Source organism: Herpailurus yagouaroundi, unplaced genomic scaffold, assembly GCF_014898765.1.
Source record: "Herpailurus yagouaroundi ecotype Mexico unplaced genomic scaffold, PumYag 141, whole genome shotgun sequence".
Lineage (NCBI taxonomy): Eukaryota > Metazoa > Chordata > Mammalia > Carnivora > Felidae > Herpailurus > Herpailurus yagouaroundi.
The window spans coordinates 68,253,330-68,272,243 of NW_024412396.1; the positions used below are offsets into that span (position 1 = coordinate 68,253,330).

The 18,914-nt window shown below is 38.7% G+C and overlaps 1 protein-coding gene across 5 annotated transcripts in view; it reads right to left on the minus strand.

Annotated features, from left to right (window-relative positions):
* The window catches only part of ATG2B (autophagy related 2B), a 74,751-nt gene that overhangs the window by 37,021 nt on the left and 18,816 nt on the right, over nt 1-18,914 (minus strand). For 4 of the 5 annotated variants that reach the window (XM_040478179.1, XM_040478177.1, XM_040478181.1 and 1 more), the window contains exons 5-18: nt 18,463-18,625; nt 16,892-17,071; nt 13,746-13,842; nt 13,303-13,488; nt 12,125-12,279; nt 11,926-12,031; nt 10,305-10,566; nt 8,942-9,092; nt 8,021-8,113; nt 7,695-7,883; nt 5,196-5,469; nt 4,269-4,371; nt 2,213-2,405; nt 1,792-1,934 (exon numbers count right to left, since the gene is read on the minus strand). In XM_040478179.1, coding sequence (XP_040334113.1) covers nt 1,792-1,934; nt 2,213-2,405; nt 4,269-4,371; nt 5,196-5,469; nt 7,695-7,883; nt 8,021-8,113; nt 8,942-9,092; nt 10,305-10,566; nt 11,926-12,031; nt 12,125-12,279; nt 13,303-13,488; nt 13,746-13,842; nt 16,892-17,071; nt 18,463-18,625 — 2,295 coding nt within the window. The remainder of the gene's footprint in view (nt 1-1,791; nt 1,935-2,212; nt 2,406-4,268; nt 4,372-5,195; nt 5,470-7,694; nt 7,884-8,020; nt 8,114-8,941; nt 9,093-10,304; nt 10,567-11,925; nt 12,032-12,124; nt 12,280-13,302; nt 13,489-13,745; nt 13,843-16,891; nt 17,072-18,462; nt 18,626-18,914) is intronic. The other variant, XM_040478178.1, reaches the window with a different exon arrangement.

The following is an 18,914-nucleotide window of genomic DNA, read 5'->3' on the forward strand; positions in this document are numbered from 1 at the left end:
TGGCCTCAAATGTGCTCATCCCAGCTGTATTTATTGCTGTAAGTAGATTTTAATAAAATATTGTGCTAGCAGATGACTTTTAAGTATATAGACTGAAAAAATCTTAAAATCCAAGAAGGATTTTGCACTCAGGTTACTTTGAAACTGTTCAGAAATTAAAAACTGCAGACAAAACCTTTTGGGTTATACTTATGTAAATCCTCCAACCAAGGACTCATGTTAAAAAAAAAAACAAAAAACCTGGTCTTGTATTTAAAATGTGGTAAATGAACAGATTTATAAATTGAATTTGTTTAAGATGCATATTTCTGTTCTGATCTCCCAATTTAACCAACAGCCACCTGCTTGAGCAAATGCAGAAAGTGTAAGAAATGGACTAAGCCCTCTGACCTCTGGGCTGGACTTTGAACTAATCTTTCATTTTTCTGTCTCAGCCTTACACATCCGTGAGCTCTTAGTTATTTCGCAACTATAAAAGAATGGTTGAGAGATCAGTGGTTTCCAAACCTTAGATCATGTGTAAACCCCTAACAGCTAAAAGAAAAACCTGTAAAAGCCTTCTGATGTGTCTATAAATTATATGCTTCAATTTATACATTATGAATATTATAAAGCAAATATATAAATTTTATAAGACTTTTTAAAAAGTTAAACAGAAGAACATTCTCTTCCTGCATCTCAATGGACTGTCCTGTGAATCTATCTCATCATCAAGACAACTGAACTTGGTGGATCTTTCTTGAACTTAAATTTTCTAAGATCAACAGTCTTGGTCACGGGTAGGCAATAAGGAGATCCAGAGCATATTATTAGTAACAGTTAAGGAATAAAGGGCCAGGGATATCTGATAGCAAGTAAATGTACAGCAGAAACAAAGGTGGCGCTTCTGAAAATAAAATAATAAAATAAAATAGTAAAAATGAGAATAGCATGTTTACATATGGGAAGCTAGTGATGACAGACACTAAGAACATCTTTTTCTAGACCATCTTTCAGGTATGCTATAGAAGAGATTCCTTCAGTGTATAGGAACGAGGACAGTGACAAGAGGACTACTGAGAGCTTACTATATGCTAGGCAGTATTCTCAGAACTTTCCAAATACTGTATCATCTAATCCTCTAAACAACGCTTTGAGACAGGTATAGGTATCACCCACTTTTTTTTTTTTTTTTTTTTTTAATAGATGAGGAAACTGAGCTTGGGGAGGCCAGGTAAGCTAGGAAGGTCTTCAGAGGCTAGGATATTTCAACTCTAGAATCCCATTTACTTCAACGTATTTGCTTGGTATGTACATTTAAGGATATTTATAATTAATTTAAATTGTTACATGCAAACTGACAAGTTTGAAGTGTAGAATTCTAACAAGATGCTTTTTTAAACTCTGAAAAAAGATGCTCCTTACACAAAGATTCTAGGATTCTGACTCCACCCTAGCACCTGCTGGCCCTCCATCCAGGACCTCCCAACTCTTTTCATGTCACTGCACACACAGAAGACATATTTTCTCAGTACCCTGTGGTAAGGTGACAGAGAGCAGCCAGCTAACGACGGTGGAGGAAATAAACATTTCACACACAAGTAACCGAGTTACCAGGCACACTGGTTAGGAAACTCTGCTATGACAACAGCCCACTGTAACGTTAAGTTTCATAATCAACAGCACACAAGGTACCCAGAGACGGTAGATAATATTAAAGCAAGGAAAGAAAAGGGGGAAGTGGGGAAACAGGGAGGCAGTGAGGCAGAAACGTCCAATCCCAAAGACTCCACTGAATGCGTTTAAACTCACCGATTATACAGCTTCTCATAAAAACTTTTATTAGGTAGTGTTATATGAGTGCTGGGTAATGTAAGTTCCAGCACATAGTGAGAATTGCTGATCGCTTTATCCTGAAACTCTGTCATTTCCACAGGGTCTCCTGGCATCACCATCTAAAATAGAATAGTTGGGTGCAAAAAAAGCATCAAATGACCATTTCGTATTTAGAATTAAGAGTAGCATCTTCTCACCCTATCCATAGGACTTGGTATGTGAGCAAGTAAACGAACACATAATCACTTTTAACCAAGAAAGAAATAGGTATTATTCAGTCTTGGCGTTAAAAACCTAGTAAGCGTAGTATACAAAGTACTTTTTAAAAATAAAGAATGAAAATGATTGGTACGTGATGGAGGATAATCCCTTCATTGCCTGCTCACTTTTATTTTACCTGCTCATTTTCAAACATGACTCTGCGAGAAGAAAAGGGAGATGGGGCTGGTCTTCGCAGATCACAAACATCCTTTAGGGAATGAGCACCTCCTTCCTCTTCTTCCTGATAGCGGCCATCACTCTCTTCTTCCTCGGCTGCTATCCTCTCCAAAATGGAATGCATGGCTGGCGGATTTATTTTCAGTACAAGTCTGACAGCAAAGACAATTTAAAAACTCAAGGTCTCAGTGGAAACGGCAAAGCTTTAACTTTTCTGCACACTGACACAAAAACCACTGACAATAGGATTCAGCTTCTCTACCAAGTCTAGTTATTGACATGTAACCACTTCGGAGTGTGTTGTAACTTCGAAGTACAGAAGTAAATAAAACAGGGGCATTACCATTTTATACTTGGCTAACAGAAAAATCTGATCTTTTGAGGACACAAGGTGATCTGTAAATTTCACTAAGCGCCAACGAATTTTACCTAAGAAGTCTATTTAGTATCACGAAACCAGATGCTTCTGGGGTTCTGCTGTCATGGAATACTTGCTTACCTAAGAGACCTTACGTTCTAGAAACTGTTCAAATGGAAAAGGAGATGATAAGGGAATAACCTAGAACTGCAACGATGAAGTAATTCTTTCCTTCAGGAATTTCAATCATGAAAGGCTTGCAGGGTTGCCGTTGTATGGAAGCTACAAACCTGGAATAAAGGAGCTGATGCCCTCAGCCCCTCCTTTCCTCCTCCCTGCTCGTCACTAGTAAAGGATCTGCAGTCTGCCCTTCAACACCGCTGTGAGGAGGCCTGATGCGCTCCAGCAAAACAGCTGTCGTGCATCTATAATGGGTTTTCCCCTAAGTAGGTGGTGCCCCCGTTGGCTCTAGTGACGAACAGTGACCAATGTTTCCTAATTTTGATATTCTAACAGAAAATGTGCTTCCAAATTAACTGAGGTAGATCCATTTCTTATGCTGGAAACTCATACAGTAAACTGCTCATTACCAGGCACGAACTGATCACGCCTAAGAGTCTGCAAGGCCTGATATACTGGGGGCAGGTAAAAATGGTGCTAAAGAAAGACCGCTTTAATTCTCAGGTTTCAAATATTCAGTTTTCAATATAATAAAAAGTCATTATCTGAAGTAAATGACATCCTTTCAAACATATCAAAGCCCACTATCAGGCCATTAAGTTAAATAATAATCTTGTTCTAATATCTACTGAGTAACAAGTGTGTTAAGGAATAATCACTAGCCTATAATAAATATAATTATTTTATTAATTCTAAGAAATCCTGAAGTAATTTTTGACATCCACCTGTACACTAGAATCACCTGATGTAATTTTGGACTATCCTGATGCCCACACTCCATCCCAAAATCTCAGGGTGGAGTCCATGAATCAGTATCTTGTAAAAGCTCCCCAGATTTGTAAAACACTGTCACGGACTTTTTTTGAAAAAAAGAGATCACGGACTAGAAGATTCATCTGACGACTAACCAAATGATGCCACATGACTCTTCGCCTGTAGCCCTGAACGGTTTTTAGAACAGTTAAGGATTCTTCTGTCCCTCTACTTAAACTGGGTAACTTGAGACCAGTGAATACACTTTAAACTTCATCTCTCACAATAAAGACAGACACCTTTCATCATAGAGTAATACACTCAATATGGATGTTTATTTTTTTTATTATTTTTTTAACATTTATTTGCTTTTGAGACAGAGAGAGACAGAGCATGAACAGGGGAGAGGCAGAGAGAGAGGGAGACACAGAATCTGAAACAGGCTCCAGGCTCTAAGCTGTCAGCACAGAGCCTGACGTGGGGCTCGAGCTCACGGACCGTGAGATCATGACCTGAGCCGAAGTCGGACGCTTAACCGACCAAGCCACCCAGGCGCCCCTCAGTATGGATTTTTAAATTGATTTTGTCCATCTTCCTCTGAGTTCTCGCATTAAGGGAGAGTATTTTTAAATTCATAGCCAAAATGTCAATTAAAAGTGCTACAGCAATTTATTCTAGAAACAATAGTCTCACTAAATGTCTATCATATACATCTGGTACTCACCGTGGCCAGTCAAAGTCATCTGATGATGCTGTATCTCCATCTACCCCACTAGACACATGGAAAAACTTAACAGATGATTCTCCTTTATCTTCCTGGAATGACCCTAATAAAACAAGACTGATTCACTAAAATGCATTTCTTTTCAAGTGCTAAGAGAAAAAGTAGTTTCCTCCTTACATAAGCAAAGGTCCTCTGGATGAGGGACACAGTGCAACATTAAGCTGTACAGCACTTATTCTTTTGTCCCTGTTTCATGGGTACATGTGGGGAGACAGGATGAGCAGATGAACTAAAGATGATGTTTTCTGCCCAAACTCAAATTCTTAAGGCACCAGGTTTAATGTGTAAGGTACATAATCATGACAGTAAATACAGCAGGTGCCACTTAGTGAGTGTCACTCAATGATTATTCTACACAAAAGTTTATGCAGCTCATCTAGGAACACAGGGATAATAACTATATTTCTTAAACGCTTTGTACCAAGCATTGTAAGAATTCCCTCCGTTCACAATAACCAATGCGTGATTTTTCAGTCCATTTTACAAAGAATGACTTTCCTCCAGAATACTGAGTTTCCTACCACTGTCGATTAGATCAGATAACGCCTAAAGGCCCTTTAATGAAGTCATAATCAGCAAATCAACTGTAAATATCTGTAAAGATGTGTAAAACTCAGAACAAGGGAAAAGAAACTTTACAACATTCCCCTGTAGAAAAGTACTTTAACGAAGTGAATAATCATGCTTAGTAACTAAAACAAAAAAATAATTGTATCCCATATTGGTATACAACACTGGAAAAAAGCCATTCCTCTTGTTTTCTAATGGTGTCTAATGTTACTAATATTGCGGACTATCAGACTTTTTCATGTTTGTTTCAGTAGCGGTTATTTCTGGTCTGGCTCTTACAGGCACATTCAATCTTACCAACTAGTTCTCTAAAGGTAAGTTCCAATTTAATCTGTTCTGGGGTTGATCCTCCTATAAATTCAGTCTTAAATTCTAGATCTGTGAATCCTAAATGAAGGATCTCCTTCTGAAGCGACTTCTTGAACCATGGTCCTCTTTCCTGATCTGACCGAAGATCGGGTATTGGGAAGCGGACAGAAAGGTTTAATGCCGGTGTGGCAACCTGGACTGATATCCGACAATTTGCAGGACTGTGTGAATCATCCAGAAATACTTCGGTGAAAGCCTTGTGCTAAAACACAAAATATCAAAAATACGCCAAAATGTCAAATTAAGTAAATAAGCACAAATGATGTTAGTATTCAACAATATGTATAATCACTACTTCCTCATTCAGTATAAAGCATTAAAATAAAATTCAAATTAACTACTACCATGTTAATTTAGAGTAATGGAATTTTATAAAGTAACAGCTATTGACAAAATTCCAAATTACTGGCAAAAGTTAAATCCTCATATAAAATCAGTCAAAATAAAAACTGAACCAAAGACACAGGTGCTATAGATGCATACACATATTAGTGCAGACTAAAAAAGGACAGTGTGTAAAGTAGGTTATCAATAAGTCCAATACAGTTAAAAATCAACTTAACTTCCAATACGAAGAATCTGTCTACCACTATGCTACTTCAAAGGCTCAATGTGAAATTAGATACATTGAGCCAAATGCAAAGGCCTATCCATCCCTGACTCAATTCTGTATTTCCAGGCCGAAGCCCAGAGCCTGGCACAGTGTAAGTTCTAAATATTCACCAGATGACTCACTCTGAGCTCCCATCCAACCCAAGTGTATAAGCCCATCAGATGGCTCTTAGAAACCAAGACATGTACGTACCCTTTACTCAAAATCATGTTACAACAAAAGTATCAAAGAACATGCCCTTCAGATAAAAGTCTGGTTTTTTTTGTTTTTTTTTTTTCCTAAAATGCATTGAAGCTTATAAAGCTTTAGTCCAGGGGTGCCTGGGTGGCTCAGTCAGTTGAGCATCCAACTTCGGCTCAGGTCATGACCTTGTGGTTTTTGAGTTCAAGTCCCACATCGGGCTCTGTGCTGACAGCCCAGAGCCTGGATCCCACTTTGGATTCTGTGTCTCCCTCTCTCTCTGTTCCTCCCCCACTTGCATTTCTGTCCCGCTGTCTCTCAAAAATAAAGAATAAAAAGAAAAAAAAAAAAAGCTTTAGTCCAGACTACACTGCAGGTGAGAACACTCCCCTCTACTAGTCTAACCTCCCAGATTAGAAAGTCCCCTTCTTACCCTAGACTTGGATTTTTTTTTAATTTTTTTTAATGTTTATTTATTTTTGAGACAGAGAGAGACAGAGCATGAATGGGGGAGGGGCAAAGAGAGAGGGAGACACAATCGGAAGCAGGCTCCAGGCTCTGAGCCATCAGCCCAGAGCCTGCTGCAGGGCTCGAACTCACGAACCGTGAGATCGTGACCTGAGCCGAAGTCGGACGCTCAACCGACTGAGCCACCCAGGCGCCCCTAGACTTGGATTTTTAACACACCTATCCTTTCTCTCCCCTATTCTCAGCAAAAATAACCCAAGAGATTAAGCCATCATCTTGGTACATCTATGGCCAACAGTAAACACGCACACTAGCCCCACAGAACTTCAAATAATTAGCAATTGGTGACAACAAAAATTAAAGAACGCTGATTTAATGCGAATGCCCACCACTAACTGAGGGAGAAACAAGTAAGTGGAAAAATAGTTTTTCCCTTTTCTTTTTAAACCAAAGTTGTCTATATCTGTTCCCGGTCCTTATAGCGCCCGAATTCCAGCCCCAAAATTCCTAACGGATTTCTTGCAAATCTGACTTACTTGCTTAGAAAAGACACCAAGCACCAGACAGATCTAAGTAAAGGTGACCTAATGCGATGCCCAATAACCCAATACTATAAATTAAATTCCCACCTTCACAAGTGTATCTTTCATCATATGGGCTACATTTTACAGGTAGACCAAGTAGTTTGCTAAATGCGTGAGTGAGTTTTGCACAGATATTGTAACTGAAATTTATAAAATTTGGGCAAACACAGAAAAGGAAAGGGAATCTAATGCCACACTCTAACATAATCAATGCTACCAACTGGTTCAGTTCTATCCATTCTTTTTCTATACCTCAAGTTTATTTGCACAGTGGTCACAAAAGTTTATGTGGAGTAACACGTTCCACTTTTAATACTCCTTCATGAGCTTTCTTCATGTGGCCCGTCTTTATAACCATCATTCAAAATGGCCACGAAAGTATTTGACTCCATATATTAGCAAAGTGTATTCAGCTAGTCTATCACCTAGGCATTCAAGTCTTCATTTTTCATTATTATGAATGATGCTGTTTTAATAGGTGCTATTTAAGCTATTAAGAACACTTAAGCCCAGAAATGATCCCAATAAGCCCATTAGCTAGCTATACTTACGATTAGTATTTGCAACATTCTGAATACTTACCAGACTAATAGGTTTATTGTAGGACGTATACATGTGAGATGCCATCATTTCCACTGTAGTAAGTTTCTGTGGTTGAAGCAAGGAATTTAATCTGTCCACAATACTGATATCCAGCTCGCAGAACACTGGACTTAACTTAATTTGTAATTCTGCCTTCTGAGGAACAGAACTAAGTCTTGCTTGATTACCCTTAAAAAAAAAAAAAAAAAAAAAAAGGAAAACATTAACCACTAATACCACAAAATGAAGTGAAAACCTTATGACTGTGACAAAATATATATCAAATGAAAATTTACAGGTGGTAATCACATAAAAAGGCCTCTTACCTGGGGTCCTTTATTCTCAGAATGCTTATAATGAAGCTGAAGACACACAGGGAGATGGGAATCAGTCCGCTCTTTGAAATGAAACATTAAAAGCTTACAAAGAAAGACAAAGATAAATTAAATGTAAGATATTAAACTATCATTAATTTCATGAATTAACAGAGGTGCTAATATAATAGTGGGAAAAGCGTAAGCTTTTTGAAGTCAAGAAAGAGGAGTTTACATTTCATTTTGGGCTCTTACAAGCAGCGTGAATCCTAGACAAGTTAGTTCACTCCTGGGATACTTAGGATCTCATCTGCAAAATGTACCTGAGAATTCAAGTAAATTAATGCCCAAGAAAGTACTCTGAAAATAAAACGTACAAAGTAACAACAATAAATGTTATCATGAATAACTTTGAAAAGTTTCTCTAGAACAGGTTTTAGAATTAGAAAAAAAAAATCAGACTACTAATAAATGAACAAAAGACATTTTGCTGGTATTAAACAGTGCTTCTTAGCACACTGCAGGCATTCAGTATTTGTTGAATGGCAGAAATCTTCTGAAATTAATGGTACTTGGAAAGTTAGTGAAATGAAATCATCAGTCTCATAATCTGTCTGCCACTTTAAAACAAGTCAACTCTAAATTAAAAGGTCTAACAGACTCTTACAATGACCTTGACTGCCGTACATTAAAATGTTCAACAGGGACGCCTGGGTGGCTCAGTCGATTAAGCATCCGACTCTTGGTTTCAGCTCAGGTTACGATCTCACAGTTTGGGAGACTGAGCCCTATGCGTTGTCCGCATGGAGCCTGCTTCAGATGCTCTCCCTCCTCTCTCTCTGCCCCTCCCCTGCTCGTGCTCTCTCACCCTCGCTCTCAAACTTTAAGGAAAAAAAAAAGGAAGAATCTAAAGAAAAAGTATCTAGCATTTACCTCTGTGTAGTGAGGAGGAACAGAATGAAAATCAGTTGGAAACAGGCACTCCAAAAGTTCCATCTGCCCAATGGACATATCCGTACTAAAATATCGGGAAGCTGATCTTTGTCTTTGTTCATAGGACACTTTGATGCCAGTACCTATAAATCTATTATAAAAAATGAAGCATTTAAGAGTATTCATGTACTTCTAGATTAACCAACGTGTTAAAGAAGAGTACACAAGTGTTGCTAAAGCACAATTATCCACCTATTCTGACAGGTTCAAGTTGCTAGTGATAACTAATATTCCTAAGGGTATTAACCAGCAAGACTGCTTCAAATTTCCCATTCCCTGACATAAGAAAGCAGTTCCGTCAATAGGAAATTATCCAGGATATATTTATTTCCCAACACTGACCTCTGTTCTTTGACATTTTAAAATTTACACTGCAGTGGACAAAAACTTTCATATCTGTAAAATATACGTAATAGATTCTTAAAATTGTCTAAAAGCCTCATGCAATATTTTTAAAACTTCAGTCAGTGGATCTCAAGTGTAAGCTCGTTTCCAGTTGTTGCTGCTTTTCTTATACTTCCTACTGGCATATATTTGAAACCCTGTCAAAAATGGGGGTGGGGAGAGGTTTTTACAATTTTATTATAAATACTATGGTCCTTACCATAGAGTTTCTTTTGCTATGTATAAAAACTACTCTGTGTAGTAACTGTTAACACTTAAAATAAAAGGCCAAACTGTCTTCTAAAAATATTAATGTATGTGCCTAAACTATCATTTACAATATGAAAGATCACTTTGTTAAACAATATTTACATCTTAAGAATATCATACTTACAAATTTAATCATCTCCTCACCTAGTAGGACTCAACTCATGAAAAGATCATTGGCTGTTTGGACGGCTTTAATTTTTTAAAGCAGAAGTTGAAAGTGCAGGATCCAGGCTCAAGATTAGCCTTGGTGCTGTCCCCCTCCCCACGGCAGAGGACTGGGGCACATCCCTTCTCATGAACTCACTCCACTCCTACCACCACTGCCATCTCTGCTGAGCCACAGTAAGAACTATTTTTAGGATTATAATGGTGTCACTATCTTAACTGGCCAAATGTGGTCGAAAAAACTTGTCAAGAGCAGAGAAAACTCCAGATTATCTCAATCTTCTATGTGAATTGTTTCAAGTGGCAACTAACCTGAACGAGAGATTCTATGGTAAGCATGTCTGCAGCACTGAAAGAAACCTCACTCATTCCCTCGTTTCCAAGTAAAATGGGAATTAGAAAAACAAATGGTGATAGGTAGACACAAAAGCCCACATCATCTGGTTCTTTTCCAAGGAGCATTAATAAATACGAGAGAATATACCTAAGGTGATCGTGTTTGCAAGCTTCGGCAAATACTGCTCGGAAAGACTTCAAATCATCTGCTGAAAATCTTGCTGGGTCAATCTTTTCTATGCAAGTAAAAAAAGCTATCGCCAAAGGTGTCAATGGATTAAGGTTCAATGACGTTTCAGGTGGAGACAAAGGATCGATGTGAAGCACAGAGATGGAGAAGGTTCCCACAGCTAGTCTAAAAATAAGTTCAGGCCTGGATTCATCCACTGAAACAGATCTAGATGGGAGAGCTGGAACACATGGGTTAAAATGAGATACATAAAATACTTAAAAATAATCCATTGTACCAAAATTATAAAACATTTACTCATGTTAGTTTATTTTTTAAATTTTTTTTTCAACATTTTTTTTTATTTTTGGGACAGAGAGAGACAGAGCATGAACAGGGGAGGGGCAGAGAGAGAGGGAGACACAGAATCGGAAACAGGCTCCAGGCTCCGAGCCATCAGCCCAGAGCCTGACGTGGGGCTCGAACTCACGGACCACGAGATCATGACCTGGCTGAAGTCGGACGCTTAACCGACTGCGCCACCCAGGCGCCCCTACTCGTGTTAGTTTAAAAATTTTTTTTAATGTTTATTTTTTGAGAGACAGAGAGTGGGGGAGGGGCAGAGACAGTAGGAGACACAGAACCCAAAGCAGGTTCCAGTCTCTGAACTGTCAGCACAGAGCCCGAATGCGGGGCTCGAACTCACAAACCATGAGATCATGACCTGAGCCAAAGTCGGATGCTTAACCGACTGAGCCACCCAGGCTCCCCTACTTGTGTTAGTTTTAAAAAGCAGGTGATCACACGACAGTTTGAATGATATTTGATGTTAAACAAGATAAACTGTTAACTCTCTGCATTTTATATCCTGGATCCTTGATACACATATGGAGATGCCTGGCTGGCTCAGTTGGTAGAGCACGGGACTCAATCTCAGGTTTATGAGTTCAAGCCTCACGCTGTGCAGAGATTAAATAAAACTTAAAAACAACAACAACAACAATGGGGAGTCTGGGTGTCTCAGTCCGTTAAGCAGCTGGCTCTTGATCCTGGCTCAGGTTATGACCTCACGGTTGTGAGACTGAGCCTGGCATCAGGCTCAGTGGAGCCTGCTTGGGATTCTCTCTTCTCTCTCTCTCTCTCTCTGCTCCACCCTTGCTCGTGCTCTAAGTAAATAAATAAATCTTAAAAAAAAAAAAAATACACACACATGGAAACAAAACTTTTGCAGTGATAAAACTGTATTGGAAAAGTCACAGATCAACCACAAGTTGCTCAAATTTTCCTGTAAGCCTCGTGTCTATTTCAAACCTGAGGTTCTCTTTCAACAAAAGCGTCAGATGGTGGGTGAGACGCCTAAGCTGCGATAATAATATGAAACTTACACGCACTTTTTAATAAAAATATTTAAATACATAAAGACTACAAGTTCACATTTTCTTTCTAAATTTGGTTAAATGGCCTAGATCAAAAGAAAATCTTCTGAAGGGAAAGAAAAGCAGCGGCAGAATGGCATTTTCCAGAAAGAAACAATGTGTTTTAATTTTTAAATTTTTTAAAATTCTAGTGGCACTATCAACAAATGTCTTATGCTACGTACAAGTTTTCTGTAAAGCTGGTGGGGGCGCCAGGTTGGATGGCAATGCTGACCCTCTTACTGGCTGTTCTTTATGATGATCAAGGAAATCTCCCCACGTTGGCTGAAGCTGTAAAAGAATTTTTTTTTAATCACATGAATAAAGCGTAGAATTTTAGAAGCCACTTTTCAAGCCGAGAGTAACAATTAAATAATACTTTACCACAGTAGCACTTAATGGAGATCCTGCTGGAGTATTTGTATATGTACTAGTTAACGACAACTCAAGGTCCACATTTGGAGGGTCTCCAAGGGGTGGAAGAGAAGAGAGACTATGGGACATGTCCATATCGGCCATGGAGAAGAAAACTTCTTCTTCTAGAGAGAATTAAACCTTGTCAATTGTGTAATTCATGTCTTTATAGTAAGTTAACATGTATTAATATCATATTCTTCCTTCAGATTATCTGCAATACGGCGATGCCCCAAAGTTTACATTACTTCCAGTAGGGTACTTTATTTGGATCCAAGATATAAATGGCATAATAAAAACTCGACCAAATACAAGTTAACAAAAGTTATGCTATCCTACTGGGGAACTTGTTTTGTGGTTTTTTGTTTTTTTTCCAAATATATGACATGTACTACATGGTATATTTTTAGGTGTCATGTGACAGTTTAGGAGTTAAAACCCAACTTTAAAATAGTATGAAGATCTTGCGATATCTGGTTTCATATGGATACAGGTTTTTCTTTAAAAACAAACCTGAATATATCATTTGGAATTCTATTTACCTTTCACTTTCTTCTTTCTGGAGGTTGTTTCACCCTGAGGCGAATGAAGTTTGTTATGGCCAAAATTGCTTGAATACACTTTAATTTCTTAGTTTTTAATTTATTTAGTGTTCAACATTCTGTATTTAAAGTGATTCTTATTATTTAAGGTATTAGTGCTTAAATAAACATTGTAAAACACCTGTAAATGCCAGGTTTACTTGGTAAAGACTATATTTACATATAATTGATAGAAGAGTAGAGAAAGGTTCCTAAAGGAATCTGCCATAAATCATTATACAACTTTGTAAGAATTTGACAAAATGAATAATTATCCCCAATTTATCTTTTGTGTATGCATTTTTGTGAACTGACTATCCTTAGAATAAAAAAAACAGAATAAATCATGACTTATGAAACAAGATTACACAATCAAAAAAAAGGTCCATGTGCCAGTGCATCACTGTAATTAATGACATGGTTAGATCAACTTACTAACTGAAACCTTCTTATAGCACAGCTCTTTTGTTCTTTCATTACTAAACTCCATTTCACAACAGCCAAATTGTTTACTCTGCTCTTTGATGACATTGTAGGAATCTAGTGTCAACGGTTTTAGGTGCTTACCACGGCTAGAAGGTGTCCGAGCAGATTCTGTCTCATAAAAGCTTTGCTCTGAAGATACACCCACGGAGAGGGAATCTTTTCTCAAATAATACCGGTTTAATTCCATCTGAATTCGATATTCGTCTTCCTGCTGCATAGGTCGGCTTTTTCTATCTTTATTACCTAATCCTATTTTGCTAGAATTTTCTGGAAGTATAGAAAGGAAAGCAAAGGAAAGCAAAACAGTAATTAAATCTGGAGTTAATCATCTCTCTCCCAAAACCCACTTGTTCAATACTAACAGCAACTTCATGCCAGTCAATTCAGAACTACCACTATTTAATATTAATCAGAGACCTATGCAGTAGTTTTAAGCAGCTAGCTAGAAATCATAGAATCTTTGATCTTAACTAAAAAATTTCAAAGTTAAAAATAATAACAGAGTAACCCGTTGCCATACTTGCCTGGTCCGGCAATAGCTGCTAACATATCCAAAAGCAAGTGCACCTGCCTCGGTGACAGGAATAGGTGAATAGAGTCTATCTGTCCATCAATATCCAACTTCAAAACAAAAAACAAAAACAAAACCACTCAGGATAAAAACTCTTAAAACCTCATCACCACAAATCCCAGTATACTTTAATGCACAGAGATCAATACAGATTAGTCAGTCTTAAATTCTTTTACCTAAGATTCCATCCACGAATTCACACAATCTAAATAAAAAGACTTATAGGCCATCAAACCGTTGTTCTAAGAGGGGAAATCCTCCCGAGAAATTCCATGTTGGCAAGTCCAACGTCACACTTTTTGTCTCTGTAAGCTTACTATAGAGTATTTAAGGTATTTGAGGCCTTAAGACACAGCCACTAAGAAAGAATATCAAGTTAGTAGTACAGTCTTCCTTCCCAGCAGGACGTCAAGACTCGAGTCATAATCCTCAAAGCTGGAGTCACACCAAGAGCAAATAAAGTTGGCTTTCCCAAGTTTGCCCACTTGCTAGCACAGCACTTGGGGACACTTCCCTATCAGCAGCGTGCCTCTCCGGATGCCCCGTATTCCACAAAGCCCACTCCCCCCCGCTAGGTAGGAAAGCATAAGCCACAGCAGAGATGCCAATGGAGTTGGGCGATCAGGTGAACTGCCTTGCTCTTTTCCAAGTCTTTGTCCAATTTTCCTCCTAGAAATAAGAGCCCACCCAGTCCCGTCTTGATTCCCGTGGAGTATATTCTGACAAAAACAATTACTCCACTCTCTACACCACATTCTAAAAAGTTGAATATGCTATGGCCGCCTTACTTTTCATTCACCTCCTCTTAGTCCTAATGCTAACACTCCCATTATCTTTATGCCATTTTGCAATTTAAAAGGAATTCAATTAATAAAATACATTTATATCTGGAAAATGGCACCTTCCCCAGGGGAAAAAACAAATTTCCTCTGATTCTAAAAACAAAAAATATTGTATTATATAGTAACTCTGAGAAATGTCCATGATCTGAGAATATAATAACATTCTCCAATAATAACAATCATCGCTATCACTTTTTGTTTTTGCTTTTTTAAGTGCTGGGGCACTATGCCCCAACCAGCATGGGATTCTCGCTCTCTGCCCCTCCCCCACTCATGCTTTTCCTCTCTCTCCGAATAAACAAACTTTAACAAAAATTAAAAAATAAAGTCAAATAATTTCAAACTCCATATGACACGGTAACTGAAATGAAATCTCTATAAATTCAATACATACAAGTCCTCTATGTTCTTAGATAGCACATTCCTGAAAGTACATGCTAAAACTGAGTATGTGAACCATAAGGCTTACACCCTATTTGGGGTGGGTACCAGTCTCAGAGAACTTAAATAAATAAATAAATAAATAAATAAATAATAAAATAACATAAAATATCTTTCATAACATTTTGAACTCACAGTTGAAAGACGTGGGTCTAATGAACATCAGAGGGACTAAAGATCGGGCACTTTGAGCACCCCTAACCGATGCCATCTTTGTCTACACTGTATTGTTCATGAGATTTACATTTCTCAATGCTAACATCTAGAACTTTTATTTCTCCATTTAGTCTTCATTTTCATTAAATAAGAACAATATGTACTCAAAAATCAAGTTACTACCGCAAAAACAATTACCATATAGGTGAGGAGAGTAAGATCCCCAAATATCACACACTGGTTGGCAATCATACCCTCATGCAGTGATTCCAGGTGTTATTTGTCACCTAATACACAGATGTCCAAAAGCAACATCGAAAAGGCACTTATGCAAATCAACACATAGTGTGCAAAAGTCTGGGTCTGCCCAAAGATCAAGTATATAAATGCTGAAAACTATATTTAATCAAAACAGAACTATAAAAGTTACTATGGTTCTCCCTTCTTAGAGAAAGAGTAAATGCACGCCCCCCCCCCCACACCTCCCAGAGGCAGGAAGGAGTGTGTTAGTTTCCCAAGGGTTTTAGCACATCGGGGGATTCCCTGAGGGTTTAAACACACCTACAGCTTTCTCGTGTTATTTTATGAAGAGGCTTTTAAGAACTGGAGAAAGGAGGTCCTAGCACCTAGGGTAGGACAGAGCACTAAACGAAGGAGAGGGAGTCCTCAGAAATAGGAAGGCTGAGGTTCTGATTATCCCCTTCCCCTGCCTCCACCTCTAGCCAGGAGTGCCAACCCAAGGACGGGTTGCTGGAGATCCTTCAATCCTCTGAAAATCCTACGTGCATTCACGTGCACTCAGTTGCTCCCTCTCCCATGCCCCCCTCCCCCCAGCAATCTCTATAGCTCTCATTATACGCTGTATTAAGGCGAAGACAGTATTCCACTCTTCTTTGCATCTCCCCGAGCAGTTGCACAGGGCCTGGCACACAGCACTCAAACACCTACAGCTAGTTAGCACAGTGAGTAAAATGACTAAATCCTGACATCTTCTTAATTTAAACTACATTTTACACAGATTATATAGCAAATTAGCTTTCAAAGTTTGAAAATAACATGCCACAAATACGTTTTTAACCAGCTACACAAACACAAGCTTCCCGATTCCCCAGCAGACCGCCCAATATTGCTCCCTACAAAACAGGTGTTGTCTTTACAAGCTCTACAAAAGCCATGAGTTACCATGGGGGGGGGGGGGGGAATCAATCTCTTTTCATAAATATTCCACAACATAAAAACAGTCATTCTGTTCAAAACGCACAAAGGTGGGCATTTTTACATGCATACAATTAAGCACCTTCTACAGTCAACTTCTTGCTTTCCAAATCTCTTCTCCTAAACTTACTTTTGTGATAACAGATTCCTTAATAAATTGCTAGTTTCTGAACTAACGAATGTTTCTGAACCGCTCGAGTGCAGGAAAGTGAGTGTAGGAGACAGTGCTAAACCCAAGCAGCAGCAGAAGGGCAAAGGCAGTCCTCACGTGAGCCTTAAGACAGGAGGACAGAGGCCCCAGCGGAGAGTAAGAATGCTGACTCCAGGACAGTGGGCACCCTAGTTACAGGACAATCCAGTGACCAATCGGTGAGACCACTGCACAGATTAAAGAATGCTTGTACTTTTGTTTTGTTTTACTATAGAAAATAAAACAAACACTTACCTTAGCTCCAGGAAGTACTTCATTCTGTTTCAACGTGAGACTCAACTCCAACCTACCGATCAGCCCTCCAATCTGCACTGGGTCAGAGGGTGCCATCTCTGGTAAATTTCTAGTTAGTTGTGGGTGTGGCTCATAGACAATTTTGGGATTCCAGCTAGGTGACAGCTTTGGCTCAGTTTCCTACAATGAGGCAATAAGAATAAAATAATTCTTGGGAATGCAAGCTGGTGCAGCCACTCTGGAAAACAGTATGGAGGTTCCTCAAAAAACTAAAACTAAAACTACCCTAACGAACCAGCAATTGCACTACTAGGCATTTATCCAAGGGATACAGGTGTGCTGCTTCGAAGGGACACATGCACCCCCATGTTTATAGCAGCCCTATTGACAATAGCCAAAGTCTGGAAAGAGCCCAAATGTCCACCTATGGATGGGTGGATAAAGAAGATGTGGGGTGTGTGTGTGTGTGTGTGTGTGTGTGTGTGTATACATATACACACACATATATACACATACACACAATGGAGTATTACTCAGCCATCAAAAAGAATGAAATCTTGCCATTTGCAACTACGTGGATGGAACTGGAGGGTATTATGCTAAGTGAAATTAGAGAAAAACAAAAATCATACGACTTCACTAATATGAAGACTTTAAGAGACAAAAGAGATGAACATAAGGGAAGGGAAACAAAAACAATATAAAAACAGGGAGGGGGACAAAGCATAAGAGACTCATAAATATGGAGAACAAACTGAGGGTTTCTGGAGGGGTGGTGGGAGGGGGAATGGGCTAAATGGGGAAGGGGCACTAAGTAATCTACTCCTGAAATCATCGTTTCACTAGATGCTAACTAATTTGGATGTAAGTTTTAAAAAACAAAAAATAAAATTAAAGAAAAGAATAAAGTAATTCTTTAAAATACCTTAGTGTAAATAAACTGAAATGCAAACTACAAATGTCAGCATAAGAGTAAAATATTTGACATGAAAAACTTATTACGTGACCATGAATAAACCAGTATCTTATAGCTAGCATGAAACAGTAGTAATAAAGGCAAATCATGGAAAAGGACTTCATGGGAAAAAAGCACAGTATCTATTCAAATTATAGCAATAAGAAAAAATAGACATTCTGTAATCATGAAAATCTGAAACAATGCAAAAGATGAATTATGGAAGGACTGATTTATGAAAGGACTCTCTACTCTCAGAAAGGATTAATAAAAAGTTCTTAATTATAAAACCCTTTTAAGCTGTAAGTTTTCAGCACTATTCATTATGTGAGGTAATGTGAACACCGCTTGGGATTTTATCATAAAAGGGTATTCGCGGTCATCATACCACTTTCCCCCAAAACACAGTATCCTATGTTATATACCTCACAGGTAGGAAAGGCATCAATCGTAAATAGGAGTATTTTAAAAACCCCGAAAGGTAGGCATCAATGAATATTTGTGTTAACTTCCAGATCAGATGGATCTGTATACCCCAGCAAAACCTAATAGCCCCCATTTAAACCTTTTACAAATCCAGGATTTAGCGTTTGGTTTTTTGTTTGGTTTTTCTTACCACTGGTGCAGTTGAACACACTGGGGAGGATTTTGCTGACGCAGAAAACTCATCCCAGAAGAGGGCCACTCCAGAGAGCTGCAGCAACTTGTGCGCAAACGCTATAGGCTGATGCACGTTCATTCCTGCGGACTCGTCAGCAGCTTCGTCACAGTACACGGTCCTGCACGTTCAAAACAAGAGCATTTGCACAACACTCTGGAGAAAACCTACTTGCGAGCCTAAGAAACACACACAGCCTTTTCACTTAAAGGATTGTTCAAGTGTTAGCACAACTGAGAAAATGAGAAAAGGTAACGTGGTCAGCATTACAGTGCTTTACTACGGGAAAACGTTTTCACCAAGAGACCTCAGCCACAGGAAGGGTAATTTTAGGGGGTCCTAAGCTGGCGGGGGGTGGGCGGGGGGGGAGACGGGATTAATAACTGCCTAAAGTTCGCCTCCAGGAAAAC